General features: G+C 42.7%; 1 protein-coding gene across 2 annotated transcripts in view; it reads left to right on the forward strand.

The window, feature by feature from the left end:
• LOC149069925 (platelet glycoprotein 4-like) overlaps window positions 1-21,271 on the forward strand; it is a 72,140-nt gene that overhangs the window by 14,127 nt on the left and 36,742 nt on the right. Inside the window, exon 1 of one of the 2 annotated variants that reach the window (XM_089250185.1) lies at window positions 11,013-11,363. The exons of the other annotated variant lie outside the window; for it this stretch is intronic. Coding sequence (XP_089106311.1) covers window positions 11,235-11,363 — 129 coding nt within the window. The 5' untranslated portion in view covers window positions 11,013-11,234. Of the gene's footprint in view, window positions 1-11,012; window positions 11,364-21,271 lie in introns of those variants that run through there. 2 annotated transcript variants of the gene reach the window in all.

Below are 21,271 nucleotides of genomic sequence, written 5' to 3' on the forward strand. Positions count from 1 at the left end.
GGTGCGTCAAAAATGAGACATTTCCCTAGTTTTTGGGCACCTCAACTAATATTCCCCTCCTATTGACAAGTCCCCTATAGAGCCACTTCAGTGATCCCTAAATATTCCGTGGATCCTTCAAGTTATGTGGAATGTGTCGCCGGTAACTTAATACAAATACAACGCCACAACAGGTAAATTGCCCAACGAGGTGGCTGACTTAAGAACATCATGGATCCCCGAGCCATTTTTTGGAGGCCCTACCTACTACTGCTACACCCCAAATGCAACTCCCCCCCCACACGGAACCCCCCAACGAATCGGTACATGCGGGAATGATATGAAGCTGTACTGCGGGCCGCTTAAATGATCTAAAAATCTAAAACACTGCCACGTGTCACTTAAGCGGTCCGTAGCACATGTAGAGATTCCCCTTAATTGTTCTGGAACTATGTCGCGGGTCACTTAATTGATCTGTAAATGTGCCGCTTAGTTCATTTTCACAAAATTGGGTTCTGATGTGGCCCGTCACCTCAAACCTGGTGGGCCACATTTGGGCCTTCGGGTTTAGCATATATGGCTTAGACTAGTGTTCCCAAAGTGGGTAATATCGCCCTTGGGTGGGCGATAAAAGTTACGAATATTACAGGATCCTATACGTTCTCTAGTTGGGCGATGAAAGAAAATTCTGAAGGCGATGGAACAAAAAGGTTGAGGAAACTATGACTTGAGTCGCAATGAGTTCTAAGCTTTAAAATAGCATTTGAAATTAACAGAAGTTGATTACAATATAAAATGAATTAAAATTTTTTATATAAAGGTAAAAAATTTAAACTAAAATTTCGGAAGAAAATACATGAAAATGGCATTTTTTAAATCTCCATGGTTGGAGGGCCTAAGAAGTAACGAACACCCTCCCCGCGTACGTCTGATCCCGAAACGCGAGGACGTAGGAACGAAGATGAACACTGACGCAGCTATCATATTTATTAAAAAAAATTTTTAATTTTATTTATTTAACTTGTACTCATGTTAAAGGATGATCGTTCTCTTTTTGTTAAGATACTTAAAAGATTTTAATTCATATAATAACGTACGCAGAGATGAAAATTGACGCATGGTCGAAGTATAGGGTTTTACTGAAACCTTAAATTATTTACAAAAACGGCCAACAGATGCATTGTAATGCATGTTAAATTCTTGGTTTTACCAAATGAAACGCCATCTGTTGGGCACTTCTTTGAAATGTTTTAAGGTTTTAATAGTTACTCGGATGTAATTTTTCCAGCAAAATTGAATTTGTTTCATCCCCGTTATATTTTAAGATTTTCATATTTTTCCATTATTTTCACTTTTGTGGAGTTTTTTTTCCCTTCTATGTACATTGTCATTAATTATTGAATTTTAATATGAATTAGTGTTTGGTATTTTTATTATGTGCTTACAAGGCTCATTTCCGGCAACCGGATCTCCAGGCCAGAATCGTTTTTACAAGCATTTGAAGTATAAAAATCGAGCCGATCTCCTTTTTGAAGTCTCGCCACAGAGCAACAATTCATTCAATCGTTACTAGAAGTGTCTAAATCACTCGTAATTAGAAAAATGATGGCAGCACTCACTACAACATAACAAGCATTACTCAAACTTCGTTAGGTTCACAACGCGCACATTCCGGCATGTACCAATTCACGCCCCTCGTACACATTCATAAGTAGTATAAAAGATCAAATTCGTTCTGGACCCCCAGGATGAAGCCATTCTAGTCACACTTGTGGTGAAGAGCTGTTGACTTATGTACTCGGCAAATAAGGCTGAGCAGTCCACGTAACTTTTGCGGCTCAAAACGAGTCTTCAGCGACTTTTTCCTGTATGCGCACTAGAGCCAAGGCTACTAGTTTTAAACCTGGCCCAGTAGTCATTCGTAAATATTTGCCTTCCCCCGGTACAAAGAAGCAGCAGGCTTGCTACCCAGCTTGGCCCATTGTTCCTTGGCGAATATTTGTTTCCGAAACACTCAATGTTACGAGTGTTGACGTTCTTCGACCAATGTATGGCCAGACGGATTGGAAGATCGGGAAGGAAGGCGGGTCCTTTTGACTTCTGCTGGAAGGTGCTGGTTCTGTTCGGCCAGCGTTCCAATATTGACGATCATTGCCAATGATGGAACGGCCCCAATACTTGCTCATGACCAACCTTGGAACGTACTGGGCTAGCCTTGAGACAAGAGTGGCCCTTGGTTTTATCCGAACCATTTTAATTCGGCCCTGGCTGTATCGTATGTTCGGATCAGCGAAAAATTTGGATAACGGATTTTTTTGCATTCTATGACAATGTATAGTGTTGTCTCGTACCTATACGCCTGTGTTAGATGAGATACGCCCCTAAAAAAAAAAAAAATCAATTGGGACAGTGTCCTATAGCGAGGTGGCGGCCTTAAATATTTGTGGGGTTGGAGACTTTTTGAAATTTAAATGTGTCCGTGGTAAAACAATTGAAATCAAGTTGTGAGCAACGAAATGTTTTAATGTTTTGGGCGCCATGCGTCACACTCGGAGGGCCATTAATGCCACTGCGTAAAACAAGCTTAACCGGGCTCTATGGAGAGCAGATAGAGAACTGTTAAAGTTTTCTCAGAAAATACGCTATTCAGGGGAGTTGAAATACTTATGGACAGGGCTGTCTAAACATGAGCGAAAGCCGCCGGTCACGAGTAACATTAAACCCCAATTAGCATAAATTATAGCAAATTTATAAAGGTCTCAGTGGCTCATGATGTTCAAGATGGTGATTGGGATGGGTCTTTTTCCCCCTAGGGATCATTCAAGTATTAAGTCAACATCGAGGGGGAGGGGGTTTCGGATTTGCTGACTTTTGATGACAAGGGGAGGGGTTGAAGGTTGCTTACGTCATCAACCACCCCTTTTCGAAGATATGAAATATTCTAAGCTGCTGACGGGGGGGTCGTCAGTGTTTTGCTGACGAGGAGGTCAAAAATGGCTGAAAATCTGCTTACGTAATACTTGAATGGCCCCCTACCCATTTTTTTTTTATTGCACATTTTCTGAGATGTTCGGATAAGCTGGGTCTCGTGTGCTGGCAACTGGAGCCTGTCTCACTCGTGACAATGTCATCCCGTCCACACTCGTGAGCCAAGCCAGTCATGCGAGTTGCGTGGATCCTCCGTTACAATATATTCGTGACTGACTCCATCCTCTTTGGCTATCAATCTGTTTTAGAAAGTATATTTGTTTCAAGATTCGTACGTTTCGAAACATTTTTGATTATGATTGATTTGCGGTTACGAAGACTCGTTTGTCCTACTTTTCAAGGGGTTTTTTCTCAACTTCGCAATATTTGTTTTCTATTTTCGGCATTGAAACTTCTAAACTTTAAAATTTGTTAAAATGGGACGAGAGAATAATTTCAAAATTTAAGTTGAAGGTCGTTTCCTTCGTCGAACGCAATTTATATTTCGGTCATGGAACAAATGTCTGGCACAATAGTCATGCCGTTACCCGTTCGAATTTCCCGATTTCATATAGGGATGTTATTACTTTAACGAAATATTCCAATTAATTGCTGTAATTTCTTTTTAATTAAAAAATTGTTTTTACGAAACAGATAATCGAACTAAATGTTGCAATAGTACTTGGAATTATTTTGCCAATTTTTTCATTTCTGTCAAGAATTTGACTTCTCAGGTTGCCTAAAATCTGTCCATTTGCATCTGGTTCCGTAAATTCTTCTTACGTGAACCCCTCCGCTCGAAAACGTATCGTTCCGTCAATCCAATCCTTTCAGCAAGATGCCTCCACCCGGAAGAATCCTTACATTTAATCCTTTCAGTGCTACCCCACCGGAAACGTCTCGTTTTAACGATCCATTCAGTGTATCCCCCTTCCAGGAACGATTGAAGAAATGAGGAGATGCTTTTTCAACCCTTCCTGCATTACATCTCCTCAACCGAAAAACGTCTCGTTTCGTCGATCCTTTCAGCGCGAATTTCCCCTCAGCCGGAAAAGTCGTTTCATTAATCATGTCCCGATTCGTCCTTTCCCGTTTCATCCTTAGGTCAAAATAGTGCAGGTTCATCCGAGGTGATAACCTGATTTTATCCGCTCTTATATATCCCCTCTTTGTTATCAAGATTACACCTTAATGGGGGGGGGGGGGGTACCCGCTGTTCGTTGTAGATATTGTACTTGATGCAAAGCTGCATTAAGAGTGACTTTCAAGCGGCTTTGACTTGTTGTGTCCATTGGAAACTTAACCAAAGTGTGACAAATCACTGATGCGATTTTTTTCATTATTACATACAGTACAGTGGCTTCATAAGAGATACATAGGTGAATCTTTCATAACTCGGAAATAAGATTTAATTTCGAAAGTATGAAATAACGTAGACTCAAAACCAATGCGGGAGATTCCTGTATAATACGTATTTTTACTCCTGAATTTAAATATCCTGTGAAAGGTTGAGAAACGCTATTTCCAGGAGCTCTGAGTACTTGTGAAACCACGGGGTGTCTTATCTTGATTGACAGTAATCCCTATCGACATGGAGGGAAAAGAGATCGGATGAAACGGGCTATTTTGACCTAAGGATGAATCTGGAAAAGACGAAAAGATGCCTAGACCCCACACTGGAAACGTCTCGCTTCAACCCTTTCTACATTGCCTCCTCGACTGGAAATTTCGTTTTGTTGATCCTTCAAGCATTACTCCCACCTGGAAACATCTCGTTTCGTCGATCTTTTCGGCCTGACCTTGTCAAACGTCTCGTTTTGTCGGCAATTCTTTCTACGTGACTCCCCCAGCCGAAAACGTCTCGGCTCAATCCTTTCGTCGTTACCCCCGTCCCACCGGAAACGATGTATGGAATATCCGTAACTTATATAGATGGCATTTTCTACGTCAAACATTTCGTACCAATTTTGAAATTAATATTGATATTCAGTGCTCAAAACAGCGTCCTTGGTTTCTTAAGAGACATCACCCTTCCAACCCCCAAGTACCGTTCATAGCAGCGCCACCATAACAGATTAACCTTGAGACCTAGATGTTCGATCGGTGTAGTTTTTTTCTTTCTTAGCTTGAAGCTCCTGGCATTAACCCCTCAACGATCAGGGACGAGATAACTCGTCCTAACGCAAATGGAACAAATTCGTTCCAGCTCTCCTTGGTTTCACCTTTTCTTATCGTAAAGCTTCATTGTAAGCCTATGAACGGAAGCGCCTCCCCCCCCCCCGTTTCTGTACTCCTTACCCGTACGGACTATGCGTTAAAATGGCACGGTGCAGTGCAGTCTTAACGCATGGGCCTCAAAAACGAGTAGCATTTTTCGAGAATTTTCCAGGTAGGTCCTCAGAAAAATCACTTGGCGGGGGGGCCCATGATGCTCTTAAGACGGCCCTGCCCGTATAACGTATCTTTCTACTATATGAGAATGAACATGCATAGGGAGAGAAATCCACTATTTCCACTTTCATTTCTAACATGCGAACAACGAAAGAAATTTTTATTCATCAGCCATACTTCAAATACAGATCCCTCCAAATTTGTTGCCAAAAGATTTGCTATTTTCACTTCAATTATGGAAGACAAATGGGAGCACCAGCGAAACAAGCATAACTCTGGCAACAAATACGTTAAGGGCCACGCGCGTACCCAAGCATTCCGGCATGTTCGTTAGAAATTCCGAACAGGTATGTACGGTTTAGTACAGTAAACGATCCCAGCTGAGCTGAAAACTCATACGTATATCTCTACAAAACGGTAATCTTTTCCTGCATCCGATTTACACGTGATGCATTACAAACGAGACGCCATCTTTTTTTCACTCGTAAGAATAACCTTCATTCACGTGCTCTTAATCTCGAACTTTTGACCTTGAAACTGTACATGAGAATCGGTGTCGAGCGACCCATCGACGTCCGTTGGGACTTTCTCTTTGTGCCGGTCTGTTTTGAGAACATCGCCGTGGAATTGAATCTCCATTTTTTCCTAACAGGTTATTTTTACCGTATTAAGAGGGTAATAACCCGTTGACCACGGCTGTGGCCCCCGAGGAAATATACCTCTGCGTAATTTTCTCAGACGTTTGTACTCCATTTCCCGCTCTGTAGCTCGCTTGCGCATCTTTTGACTTGTAGTTCTCTTCCCCCCTCCCCCTTTCTCTCGAACGGTGCTCCTTCGTTTCATTCAAGCCTTCGGGGAGGAAGGGGAGGCCCACGAGATTGGCCCCCAGTTACAAACGGAGCCTCGGAAGTAGTCGTCATTGTTAATCAAGAATACATATAACATAAGTCGGTGCAGTTGAGCCGTATTCAATATGTTGCTCGCGAGCACTTGATCAACGGTTCAATTAAATAACCCTGCAAAAACTGCATTCAAAGATTACAATTAATGCGGATTTCAGGGGCATACATTAGTCAAAGTTGCCTAAAGGGTGCTCTTCGTTTGATGACGGGCATAGGCAGTGCTCACGGGTCGGGAAAGGTCGAAGACCCCTGGTGTAGTTGATTCCACTTGATGAATTCTTGAACTCGACGCGTTTGGTGACTATCATTCGGTGTACCCAGAGATCTTCAGAGAATGAACGTATCAATTAGAACAGTTAACTCTTGTACTTGGGGACCTACCCAAAGGCCAATTTTACGGTTTTGCCGCCCCTTTTCTCATTCTAGTCCAATTTTTCGTCGAAAAATATTTTTGGCTCCTGAGGGACTGACTGCATTAAAGCTTTGAGAGAGCTGGTTCCTTGCCCCTTAAGAGCGAACCGCCAGCTTAGGAACTGCCCGTATGGGAAAGGTATTTGGATGGCGCAGTGAAAACCATGTATGTTGTTCAAACGGTACCTGTAACACCACAAACGATGGCGCAGGACTCTGCCAAAGTGGGGGGGGGGGGGGGTTGGTGCGGTAACCACTCTGTCGGGCATCTGTCAGATCTGCGGTATTCCCTGACCGAGCGGTTAGCGTAACCAGCCCCCTTCCTTTGTCTGCGCCGGTGTTTATTGTGATGCAGGTACCGATTCAACATCGTTCATGGGGGGGGGGGGGGGGTGTTACTGCACCAATGCATAAAAGTGAGTGTTGAATTTAAATTTTCCGTAATTTTGTTGTGACTTTTAACCGAGCCCAACTGGTCTATCGCCATGGGCAATTCACTATCTAGTCAGTGGTGTCGGGTCATACCAAAGTCTGAGTGCGTATCTAGTGTCACTTTTTCTGTGGTGCCATCTCCGATGTCACTGCTGCTCTCTGTGGCGAGACTAACATTCAGTCATTACTCCACTTCCAATATAGCAGCACTGTAAACGCACTCGGACTGATAGGTACATTTCCGGCGCAACTCGTCACATTACAGCCATGGGCAATTTACTGAGTTATGGCAACACTTTCTTCCAAACCTAACATCTATATTTGAGAAGTGTAATGAATTTATATCCGTATCATTTGTAGGCTCTTTATCTCTGCGGAGAGGCTTTTTAGCAGGAAGATCGGCCTGCTCCTCGAAGCTGGGAACCGCAGAAAACAAACTTCAGCGCCGACCGCCATTTTGGCGGCAGCCAGTGACGTGGTTCGAACTCTGCCACCACAGCGGCTGTAACCCGTACCACGAGATAGGTTTTCCTTATTCCTCAACGCGCCGCGCGTACTCTGGAATACCGGTCAGATTTCATTATCATTTGGAGGCTCGTACATCGGTAGTTATTTTATGACCACCCTGTATGTAAATTCGTCTTCCCTCCCTTCACTCCACTGTCCTATCTTGAAGTAGATAGATCATTTATGGCTGGAAATCGATTTATTTTTTAAGAGTATTGAAATAAGAGTGTGGGAAGCGGAGAGGAAGCCGCTATAGATAAAGCTTTCGATTGATTGATGGATGGATCAGCAGCCAAAGACTACTCGTAGCGGGGCCATAATCTGGGTAGCGACACTAGTTCCTGATTATGACGATACCGTTAAGGTCATCTCTTTTATAGAGACCATCGAGCTTCCATTTCTTGGGGGAGAAAAAAATATGGAGAAAGTTCGAAGAGATTCCGCTAGAGAAGCTTAGTCTCATCGTGCGCCCCCCGCCCCTCAAAAAACCACTACCAGTCGCCGTTAATACATGAGAATGACCTTTCATACACGTGTCTCCCCCCCCCCCCCACCTCAAGGTTCGTGACTGGAATTCTTCTGTCACCCGAAATATGGCAGGACCTATCGAGATAAACTTTGCTCTTGTTTGGGGCCCCCCATTTTTTAGTTTTAGGGAGGTATTTTGACGGTGCGTAGAGGGCTGGCTTGTCGAGACGAGCGAAACTCGCCAGTGACGTAAACCTTAAGCATCACAAGGACAATCTTGCGTAAAATACTCCCTAAAGTGTTTAGCTTTTAGGAAGAGCGCGGGGGCCACTTCCCATTGACTTGAAAGCCTGTCGCGGGCCACTTAAGGGATCTGCTGGGGGTCACTTGAGCGCTCTAAAAATGTGCTGTAGATATGCTGCGGGTGATCTGAAACCGTCACGAGGGTCACTTAAATTACCTGCAGCATATCTACAAATCACCGCGGCACAGTTAGTGGCCCGCCGTGACACGTTCTCAAATCAATGAAGTAGCCCGCAATACGGTTCGAGAACCGCATAGTTAGAGATTGGCAGAGTTCGAAAACACTTTAGTAAAGTGATTTGCATATATGCCGCGGGATCCACAAGTCATACGTCACCGCGGCACTAGTTCCAGTGCACTTAAATTGATCTGGAAGTTTCATGTTTACAAAATTAGGTTTTGAGAGGCCCATCAAATAACGCCGAGGGCCCTGGGTTGAGCATGTTTCCATGAATTGGTTGACACATTTCTAAACCAATCAAATGGCCCGCAGTTGAGCACCCTTGTTTTAGAGCATACGTGCTCAACCCATGGCCCTTGGCATTATCTGATGTGGCCCGTGATCTCAACCTAATTTTGTAAGCATGAACTAACACTCATTTCCAGATCAATTAAGTGCTCTGGAACTAGTGCCGCTGTGACCTATAAATATGTTGTGCGTCGCTTACGGGTCCCGCGGCATATATGAAAATCACCGTGGCAGAGTTCGAGAACACTTCAGTAATCTCTAACTATGCTGCGTGTCGCTCAATTACCCGAGTGATCTGGAACCGTGTCGCGGGGCTACTTCATTGATTTGAGAACGCGTGCCGCGTTGATTTGTAGATATGCTGCAGGTCACTTCAGCGACCATCGTGACTGTTCCAGATCCCGTAGCATATCTACATATCACTGCAGCACATTTTTAGAGCGCTCAAGTGACCCTTAGCACATTTACAGGTCTCTTAAGCGGCCCGCGACACGCGTCGACCAAGTCAATGAAGTGGGTCTCGTACTCGGAAGTATCGTATTCCCTATAATTACTCCAGACGTGACGTCATGCCATCGTCAAGTCCAGCAGCTCGTAAAGATGGTGTCGATGACCGTGATTTTTCTTCGTTCCTCACGAACTGTGGACGTTTCGGTGGGAACTGGTCGTTAATTGGGTCACAATGAACCAATTTTTCTCTTGGAGTGGATCGTTTTGAGACCGAAAGTTGAAATTATTAAATGGGGGAACCAATTTTGCTTTCTATGCGCCCCCCGCCGCCCCAATACCGGTTTTGGAGACCATATCTTTCTATTGCCTCACACATTTGGAGGCCAGTTCTTAAGGGTCCGTATTTATACTTTTCATTAATATGGTGGGAGATTGATGGTGATTGCCTGGGGATATGCAGCATGGCATGATGATCCTGTCCCGCCTTGAGGGACCGTCTCGGGCATTCTAATATAATGGTGACCCCGGGGTTGGGGCTGACAGGACTCCAGCTTAGGGACTCTACAGTGAAAAATAAAATTCACTGTAGCGGTGAGGCTCGTGAAACATCTGACCAAAAAGGGGCCCCTCCAAATTTACTCGCTTAGGGGCCTGCTGCAGGATCTGGGGCTTGCGGTTTTAAAGCAAGGATTCTCTTCCTCTTCCCCCCCCCCCACTTTTTTTTTTGAAAGTGCGGGCCGCTTCAGTAACGTGTCGCGAGCCGCTTGAGTGCTCTGGGACTGTACCGTAGGCTGCTTAAGCTCACGAACTGTGTAACGAATGACTTTAGCGATCTTAAAATGTGTCGCAGACTACTTGTGGAACCGCACCACGAATCACTTTGGAGATCTGGGAATGTGCCGTGGGTCCCTGAATAATATGGAACTGCACCACAAGTAACTTGGATAATCTGTAAATGTGCTGTGAGTCACTTATCGCTAGGGGCCCGCGGCACATTTTCGTTGTGTGGAGCCGTACCACGGGTCACTCAAGTGTGGCCGTGTCACATTTTCAGTTCATTTGTGGAACTGCGCGGCAGGTCACTCAAGTGATCTGGTACTATACCACTATTTTTTACGAAATAATGTGAGGTCGAGGGCCACATTGGGGCCCACGGGCACAATGATGTTCATATATTTTCTAATGTTACTCCTGGAGGAGTTTAACAGAAATCTCAGACGTATGATCATTTTTTGTTTTTGGTCGTTCGCCGCGTGGTTGGAGGAACACCAATCGTAAATTAATGTTGCGTGATTTGCCTTCAGTGATGTGACCCCGAGTGACGTTTATTACGTCACTGATTTTTCAGCCAAGGAACGTCGCCAAGGTCTCGTTTTTTGGGTTTCGGTTCTTGGAAGTTGCCGAAACCCGTTGAAATTCGTGGCTTCGAGATCTTTCAAAGAGGGGGGGGATTACGATCGATGTTAACATGGTATTTGTTTTTGTGGTCAGTCGTGTGGGGTAAATGAATATTGCTATTTATTGCCACAATAATTAACATTCGTGATTATTCAATTGCCATCCAGATAGCTAGAAAAAAAATAATTAAATGACCTCCAACACGCGAGAAGAAAAATCGCCAACATCATCCGAATTCCTCGAAGAAAACGCGCTCCTTTCAAAACAAGAATCCGGCCCTCTTTTTATCAGTAAGAAAAAGGGCGGGCGCATGCCCCGATAATACGCGCGACGCCAGAGGGCGCTGCATCCTTCCCCGGCATGGGTTGTTTATTAAAGTGTGTATAATAAACGCCGGTCGTAGAGTGCCGGGGGATAGAGAGGGGGGGGGGGGTTCCTGAGGTAAAAAGAGGGTCGAAGAGCGCTCTTAAGAAAAGTCTTATCAACATTTTTTGGGTGGACGCGGTGATAGATGCACGTATTGTAGCAGGGTTCGATCCATCAGTAGTAAAATAATTATGGCAGTGACCATCACGAGAGCAAAGATCGGTGTGGTCCTACTGGCCGCCTTGGGCGTAGTGTTAGTGGTTATCGGGATTGTGGCTTTATCCGTGCTACCTTCGTTGTTCTCATCCAAAGTTAAAGAGGTGAGTTTTGTTTATGTATATATATATTTTTTTATTTTATTCATGTATGTAGGGCCTAACTCTTTTCTGGATACGCGGTGGGGTCCTAGCGCCCTTTTAGCCTCTCCGGGCCCCCCCCCCGTTAATCAAATTGCATCATGAAATACTTGGTTGTATTTAGCGCATTGAATTCGTTTAAATTCCCATGGTAGTGAATGGGGGTGCATGAACACCCTCAGCTCCGACTTTTGCGGGGTCCCGTGGCCCCCACATCCTGAAGCAGGGCCCCTAGGCTGTGATCTTTTACGGGCCCCCGACCAGACTTTCACGGGACCCCCTTTATGATTAATTTATAGCGTGGAAAAACAAAAATGATTAAAATTCTCCCGGGCCCCAGCGCTGGAGCCTTGTCAGCCCACCCCTTGTGGGGCCATGCGGGGCCTCATGGCCCCCACATCTTGTAGCTGGGATCTTTTGCGGGGCCCCAGACTAGACTTCCACCAGCCCCTTTGAGTTTATAGCGTGAACAAACAATGGTGAGAATCTTCCCGGGCTCCAGAGCTGGAACCCTGTCGGCCCCACCGTAGTGGGGGGGGGGGGGGGCATGACGGGCCCTTGATCAGAATTGTCCGATTACATTATAATTAAATTTCTACGCAACTTCCGGCATTTGCATAAAATTCTCGATTTCTCAAATTATTGCTAAACTCTACATATAATTTATCAAAATTGTCTAATTGTAGTAGATTGTTAAGGGCCACTCCTTAAGTCGCCTTCAGCCCGAATTTTGTATTGGACCAAAAAAACTGCACCCCCCCCCCCCCCCACAGAAAATTACAATTTTGCTTGTGCATACTCAAAGCATATTTAGAATGTAGTCTTTATGGAAGCAGATGTATATGGTTCCCTAAAGTGTGGCGCTAACAGGGCCCGACCCAGAGGAGCGTCGTCGTAATGCGTGGGTCTACCCTCATGAATATTGTTAAAATCTTCGAAAACAAGCATACAAAAGCTTTCAGGTAGGAGCCTCGAAAATTTTTTTAAAGACTGCCCTGTGTGGCATCTCCGGAACTATTAAGATTATAAATTTCTTAGTGGTGGGCCCGTGAAAAATTTTATCGGAGGGGCTCGCCAAAGATTCCAACTCTCAATATGGGCGGACATGGAATGAACCAACGAACGCTTCAGACTAATCCGGGATTCCAGATTTTGTGGGTGATATACTGAGTATATGAAATATAGCGTTGTATTTGTGATTTTTAGAATTTGATTTATACTTTAAAAATCAATTTCCGGATACACGCATCCTTCGGGACAACTTCGATACCTCTGTGAGGTGTGTCCGGTCCTTCAATGTTCAGATTCTAGCCATTGGGGGAGGGGGAAGCAGCTGTAGTATGTGGGTCATATTTAGGGGGTCCTGTCTTTACGCATGGGGACTCCAGCGTATTGGGTAGTGTCCCGTGGTAATGATATTTAGTTAATATTTTAGTATCTGCATGTAAATTTGTAGGCAGAAGCATTTCTAGCCAGATAAGGGCCTTTGCGAAGGAATCCGTGATGCTCTGGACCCATTTGTATGGCAAAAATTATTTCATGTTACCATTTTGGAGAAGTTTGTTTAGTTAATTATTAATTATTAGTTAATTAAATTCTAAATAAAATAATTATGTTCGTAATGTTTGTAGCAGTCGGTTCGAAATTTAGGTGCAATCAAAACTAAAAATTCCATTGCTTAATAATTAGAAATGATAACACAAAAAAAATTCGTCAGGACGGCCCTGCCTGTTTCACTTGGTTGAGGCCCTGATGGCCTACCCGTTAAGTCAACAATCATTCGAGGATTTAACGTCACGGATTGGGGGTCCTTTTTTTCAACCGGTGAGGACTACGAAAATGTGGGCTGCATGAAAATGAAAAATAGTTTAAAATTTTTAATAGATGTACTTCTTTAGGCGCGACTAATTTATTCAAATTTGACTTTTAGGCCACAGTGATGTTGGTTTTTATTTTTTTAATCATTAATGCTGCTAACACGAGAATTATCTTCAGCACTGCACGGGTGCTCGTCTTCATTTCTGTGATCAAGCTTAATGAATTCTCTCTCGATTCTTCTCGGGGTCGTTATTGATCCCGGTGCTCTGTCGCAGGACGGCAGGTTTTGCTACAATTCCTTTCCCCGCAATTGCACTACTGAACAGAAATTTCGATGTTATTAAGGAAATTTATATAATGGTTTTAGGGGTATATGTGTTTGGGGCTAATCTAAAAATTGGTGTTGATTTCGCCGCATTGGCTCTGAGAGTATACATCTCAAACTAATGTGATTTGTATGCTGCTCATGCACATTGGAATTTCTCATTTTATATTAAAAACTAGAGCCAGTCTGACAAAAACAATGCCAGATTCAAAATCGTCCAAAAATCACTGAAATCTTTGCTCAACACTAATTTGTTACTTTTCGAACGTTTTTTCGTACCAAATTTTAGACAATATTTTGACAATGTTCGAGTGACTCCGTCGCCCCCCCCCCCCCCAGCAGAATACGAACAAAATATGGGGTGCCGTACGCTTTTAAAGTTACACGCGATGTAATCGTTCTTACTCAGCTTCAATTTCAGAGTGGAATTATTCAGGTTTGAAATTATGCACGCGGAACTCTTTATGGTAAACTTTCCTCTCTGGTTTCGGTTTTTGTAGGTTCAGCTTACCATGTTTTGGCGACTTTTTGTTTAATTGGCTTTCGATTTTAAAATACTGTATTGTTTCTTTGAAGACTTCCACGGCCGGCATCTGCGATTTCGGGATTAAAAAGTCTGGGTCCGCGTTGTTTATAAGGCTTTCGGTCAATCAACTACATTCCAATCTCAACTGAAAATGTTCGCCACAGACGTAGACGAAACGTTCAGAACAGACGAAAAGACTTAGACCACCACGTTCAGACGTAGACGAAACGATCAGTGGGGGCTTCCTTTAGTTGGGAAGTTCGCTTCGTTAAATGCTGATCAACGTGTTATTTGCTCATTTCAAACGTCATAATCACGCTATTTCGGATCCTGTTCCAATTTTCTTAGTTTTAAATTTGCATATTTATGTTGATATAAATTACATTTTAATTTCATTTAAATCATTTTTAAATTTACTTCAATTTAACTTAATTCAAAGAGCTTGAAAGTTCTCAGATTTTTACATGCATATGTCGACGTTGGAATATGTTAGACTTGAGAATGAACGTAGTGTCCAGCTTTTTTGAATCGAGACAATCCCCAGGCACCCGGTAACCCATGATGGCTGAAATTGGTACAGGCCCTCCCTCAAACTTCTCATTGCTAAATTGGATACCGAGGGCAATTTTCAGAATTTTTCGGCGTGTCCAGTGACGTTGGAAGGGGTCATGACAGAGGCAGATTAAATTCTCGTCCGTGCGAGACATCTTTTCGGTGCCCCTCTGGTGTTTTAAGTCGCACCAGTAAAATTACCCAGTGAACTCGTAGATATGTATGCGTATGGCGATACGATCAAAAATTACGAGATCTTTCCTCTGCAATTTATTCCATCCACTTCGTTCATTGTTTGAATTTGGGACATCTTTCCCAAATTTTTCTAGAAATTTTCTCCTTTCCCTGACTTGGCGTCCCCGCCGCCCCGGGCCCCCATCTATAGCGGCATCTGATTAATCTAGTCCTAAAAATGTTTTTTTGGGACTAGATTAAACTCTAATGCAGTGTTTCCCAACCTTTTTGTCCGATCGCCCCTCCAACAAATCTAACCCATAGATCGGTAGCTTCTACCACCCCCGGAACATTTCATCGCTCCAAATGGGCGTTAATGCCCACGTTGGAATCACTGCTCCAATAGGACCATTTTTCGTCGGAAAATATTTCTGGCTCCTAAGGGACTGACTGAATTAAAGCTTTAAGATAGAGCTGGTTCTCCTTGCCCCTTAAGAGCAAACCGCCAGCTTAGGAACTGCCCGAATGGGGGAAGGTATTTGGGTGGCGTGGCACCTAAATTCAAACTTAGATTTTAAGTCTGAGCAGCATCCACAAGGGTGTTCAGTTCCCCCACGACGTCCTCGGAGTACTGGTTGGACACTCCTGATTCAGACTTTCATTAACGGATGCTTCACCGCATTACTTCCCTTAACGTATTTAACAATCGTGACACGTCATTCAATCGATGACCAAGTCAAACATTTGTGCAATCCGCTTCCAATTGATTACGCGTGTTTGAATAATTGGGCACGAGATTGTTTTTAATCGGTAGTGGAAATGACTACTTATAAACTGCAACTGATCACGGGATTTTTTTTTCTATCGCAAATTAGTTTTATACTTATATTAGTTAAACTATTAGTTTTTAATGACTGGCCTTTTCCAGTCAGTAAAAGCTAATTTCATCTAATGCTGTTACTTCGGACCCGATTAAAGAAAACAAGTTCCCTCACGGGCCTACCTACAAGTGTCCATTCGTATCGCCAGACATGTCACGCCCGTTCGTTCTCGTATAAAATTTTCACCGCACGTAATTTTCAGTGTAGGACAGACATTTTCTTGAACCATGTCTTCCCACAAAATTTATTGCCGTTCTGTTCGACCCGAATTTATTTCTCGTGCGAGTGTTAAAGGTCGGGACTTGATATTTTCGTAACCTCTGGCTGCTGTTGCCCCGAAAAAGTATGAAAGTTCTTTTTAGAAAGCGGCAGTCCCCGACCGGTAGTGAAGCCTAGTACATCAGCCTGAGAGGCCTCTTTTTGGCCTCACAGGACTTTGGGCTATGTATCCTTAAGTCCCCTCCTCGGTGGAGAGCATCCGCGTATCCCCCAGAAGCACCTCGTGGCCGTTCAGGGGAGGAATTCTGGGAGGAGAAAAGTTCACTGAATGTCTATCCAACGTCAATTTTCAAGGATAGCTAGAAGCATTAAAAAGTCTTGAACTATTGCTGTAGATCAATATTAACTTTTTAAAAGGCCACACCCCCATTGATCTAATTTTAATTATTCCCCCTTGCCCGCTCAATTTATTGCTCTATAGTCTAACAGCAGCGGTTCCCAAATTTTGGTTTGGATCGTTTTTTAGAATCAATTTCTGTGGTGAAGCCACTTGAGGGCCTTTTTATTTACTAAATTTCCTAGGCTGCTGGAAGCTCCGCGAACAGCTTGCAACCAATGTTCTACAATGGGAGGCATCTTCGAACTGTTGAGTTGCTCACATCAGCACCTAAAAGTGATCCATGCTTATGCTCTATTTCATAGACCCTTGATACTATTAAATGCACGAAAACATGCAATTTTCGTGCGTGATTAGTGTGTGTAAATGTGCATCGCTGGCCATACTGGAGTAGTATTCGTGGACCTCCTTTTTTTAAATTACGTATATAAACTGCATTCAAGAGCTGGCAATATACTGTTTTAAGTATGGGTCAGTTGCCACGTGGTGCTCTTCTGATGGGTACAGTACTCGTGACGTGTGGGGGGAAAAAAGGATTGAAAATGTTCGTGGCAAGATGGGAGTTGATCTGAGAAATGTTTGCGGGAAAAGGAAACGGCCGGAGAAATTTTCGACAACAATGTCACTTTCAATTTTATTTATCATGTGAATTTACGAACGATATACATCCAAATACTTCCTCTTGCAGAATTTTAAAGAAATGCTTTCAAAAATATTTACGACAAATGCTTCGCGTAATTGCGTGAAAGGTCACGAGGGTCGACCGTTTCTTAGAAGAAGAGAAAATCCCTGAACGACCTTCCAAATTACCAATAATTATGTCGTACGAGGAAAACAGAATTTTCCGACTAGAATAATTTCAATACAATAGAAGGTACGACGTCGGCGAAGAATCATTGGACAAGGATTACTAACAGATGAATATTTCGTCGTTCAGTTAAACGATACTGACCATCGTTATAGCGGTACGTTTTATTTATGAACTCGTAAATGACGGTTCAAGGTCCTAAATTGCAATAACGCGTTAGGACTTTGGAGGAAGTATCCCAAATGAAACGATGGCCGTCGTGTAACGTTACGTGCCACATACGCCGTTGCTCAGCAATGCGTAACACTTGTTATTTGAACGCATAAAATGCAATTACCTCGTATTGATATTAGACGGCTTTCATAAACTTCAAGGAATTTTTGTTTTGATAATTAGATGAGCAAGGATTCAGCCTTTTGTATCGCTTTCGTGGTAGTACAAACATCTTTTACATGTCAAAGTCCCATATTGTTTATTTCGACCTTGCTGCTGCCATACTGCGCGAGACCTAGTGAAAACTTTCGCTCATTTTAGCGTCTGGCAGCCATTTCTGATCCCGGATGACCTCGCTCGTTTCGTTTAGCGTGAGTGTTTTTATACGGGTGTTGATTTGCTTAGTTTGACTCGGGCAATAAAGGCAGTTTTATCCATAAAACATCTTTTTCATTCCCCAGGTTCCCTCAATAATTTCAATTTTACCCATTTTTCTTCAGTTTAGGGCTCTTGGCTGACTCATCCAACTTTTGAGTGCAAAGTGTCACGTCAGCATCATCGCTATAGCCAATAAGACTCCTTGGAGTCCTAGCGAGCTCATCGATGGCGGTTGAGCCTTATTGTGATCAGAACTCTTAACCTGGTGGTCGAAAATTACTTTTTTGTTCCATAAATCTCTCTCCCACGGTCTCACTAAGATATCCTAAAAATCTGGTTGTATTCGGATGAGCAATTTTTGAGGAAAAACTGAGTGTGCGCACACAACACGGTAACTCGAATTAGTCTCGCCCTGCATATATAAATTACTGCGGATGTCCAAGCACCCGCACAGCTCACCCGGCTTCGACACCACTGGCTTCCCATATTTTTACGTTAAAGTTGTATTGGTAATAACGAAGTCAAAGGCTTTTAAAAGCTACAAATGAAAACAAAAAGGTAATTAAAAATTTATTAGAAAGTATATAAGAGATTGAAATTTAGTCTTAGAGTTCGCTTTCAATCAACCCATACGAGTTGACGGACGTCTACGTGATTCAACGCTAAAATGGATATTCTCAGCCGAAGTAACCTCACAAGAAAGTGCAAATTTCTTATTGTAAATAACCTGAACGAAGCAAGCCAATAAATATACAAATACTAATCACAATAATCAAAAAAATTAATTTTGGAAATAAGTCAGTGAAATGGTCAGTACAGCGATTAAGTGCAAACTGATGTAATTAACAAGGTAGCAAAGCTGGCACTCTCGGTTCTGCAGGGGGAATGACGTCACTCGTGCCATCAGTTGGTAGATTTCAGTGCCTTATGAGATAGCCCTTGTTATATGGCGCCTATACTGCATTCGTATATCAAGAGGATCGCTTCCAAATGGCTGTCACGAAATTGCATTAAAACTGAGTTTCCGTTGCTACAAGTACGTGTCTGGCCCCTCCTAGACGCTGTTGTATTCGTATTTATTTAAAGAAATTACTTTAGGGGCAGCCAGTAACTCTCTTAAAGTTATCGGGTAAAATATCAATGACTACGCAACATAAGAGAATTATCTTTCCAATGAAGGAAAGAAGAAAGAAAATGGTCGAGACCTCGATCAAGGCGAATGGACTATGACCCTTCAGAATGATAACAACGGCGCTTCTTGGTTCCTTCAAACGAGATTTCACGAGAACTCAAAATTATGAATTATTACCGAAAAATCATTTGGCTATCGTGTTTCGAAACCCTCTTGGTAATTGGTAAGGATCGTCCCAAATCGGATGAAAGTTGGCATAAAATATTTCTCAACGATCGGATCATGTCTGGAATCGGAATTGTGTGTGTGTCTTTATGGCGGACATATTTGTTTACAAATCCTTTTTTGCACGTGTTTTATTGTCTGAGTGCGAGACTTTTCTCCTAGGAGTAGGCGAAAATGTTGCATATTCAGTTACCAAAATAAAATTAAAAACAAAAATGCCCTCGAGATTTGCAGTCTCGAATCGGACCCAAAGTCTGACCTGTTTCCCTCGAAAAACATCAGCTGATCTCTCTCTCTCGCCTTCACCTGTTGGACGATATTTAAGCATGGATAGTGATTTGGGGACAAGGACGTTGAGTGGACGTCGGCGATGCTCACCAAGCGCTCATTATAGCCTCAACCTTGATCCCTAATATACCTACGTCCGAAGTGATCCGATTTGTGCAATCTTATTTTGGCATAGATAATAGCTAATATATTGAGCAGATTTGACCCTTTTTTTTTAAAGGGTGCGATTTCAAATTCGTTGCGTAAAGTTGCGGTTGTTTTATTACTGGATGAGAGATATTCAAATGAAGGCAACGTTTTAAATTTTCTTTTTAGAGTCAATTTGTCCTTTGTTTCTTTTTCTCTTCCCCTAAAGGAGTAAAATTACCCGTTTATGGTCATTGAAGCGTTTTAAAATACCCGATGAGGTCAAACGTATCTATCAGCTTGACGGATGATGTATTATTTATCTGATATTTAGCTAGAAAAGTTTTTTTTCCTTGAATGTTGAATACGTATAGCCTTGTATACGCATCAACACCAAGGGCTAATTTGACAAGTTTGGTTTTCAAAAAAAAAATTGAAGTTTTTCCTCGAGAAATTTGCACGGGAAAGAACAAAAGTGACTGCAAAAGTGTTTGCGAAGTTTTCCTCTTTATCTTTCTAATGTAATTAATTGTCGACGATTTCGGGGGAAAAATCTCGAATTTTGTCAGGTTTTAAATATTATACTCGTATGTACTATCAATTACAAGTTTCAATCGCTTCCCAAACCTTGAAACTCTATTTAGAAGCGAGTCTTCTAAAATAGTCCAGGAATTTAAGCTCTTCTCTGACTCGTCCGTCGTATTTCAGCATGAAGTCCGCATTATCACTATAACCAATAACTGTTTCTATATTACGTCGCTTGGAGCTGCAAAATCAGTTCAAATATGGAGGACAATGCGTGCAACCACTTCTCAAGACGTCACCTTTTGACCCTTTCCTTTGAGGCGCCTAAAGTTTAGAAGAAAAATGTCACTTATTCTACTCATTTAAATATGCACAAGAATATGAATCCGGAATAATTTATTTCGTAGGTCACTCAAAAAATGTGAAAATATTCATATTTTGAAAGCTATTTTAGAGGTCAAAAATGGATTTAAAAATCCAGTGACGTCATTCAAACGCATGATCATGTAAAGCAGACAAATAACTGGTTTTCTAGAACAGCTGTAGGAAAGTTTTTATAGATATATCGCCAAAAGAAGCTGCGAAAGGTGATGAGTGGCCAACTGTTGTGATTTTTAATAATTTTTTACGGCTTCAATAATTGTTTTTAACGCCGCTAATTTTGTTTCGTGGTTTTGGGAGAGATGAATGTTATTAAATGTTTTCATAATTTTTTTTGAGTACGACCCCTTGGGATCCTTTCCTTGTTAGTGGTTCCCTATCCTACTTTCAACGATTAGACGTCATATCCGAGTGGAAAAACCAGTTTTTGTTCGAAGATGGAGAACGATGAATCCACTTTCTAGTCGCCTTGATTTTTAAACCCTCCTTCTAACATGGCCACTGCTGTCTCAACGAAGGAGGTAGTCAAGCACCTGTGCCATGCTGGAAAAATCTTGATCTAACCCAATGATTCTGAAAATTGTCAGCCGCCGATCTCTTGCCGTGGTCAACGTCTAGCCGCGGCTCCCCACATTACATTAAATTACCTGTAACGGGTACTTTCGGTACAACCCGTTTACATGACGCTTAGTTTATGCCGGCGGTATTCCGCACCCCCATTTTTTTTTTTCCTGAAGTCGTCACAGCTCACGTGGGTTGAACGGAAGTGGTTGGCTCAAGAAGCTGACATTAGCGGCACAAAGAATTATAGGGGAAGAGGTCGGAGTCACCATTACACAACAAAGATAGGACTCGACGCTCTTGGCAAGTGAGCAACGCCATCGATATCAATGAGAAATGGAAA

This window comes from Pholcus phalangioides, unplaced genomic scaffold (genome assembly GCF_987345545.1).
Source record: "Pholcus phalangioides strain wild (caught in Gottingen) unplaced genomic scaffold, Ppha-v1.0 ptg000022l_1, whole genome shotgun sequence".
In the NCBI taxonomy this organism is placed as follows: domain Eukaryota; kingdom Metazoa; phylum Arthropoda; class Arachnida; order Araneae; family Pholcidae; genus Pholcus; species Pholcus phalangioides.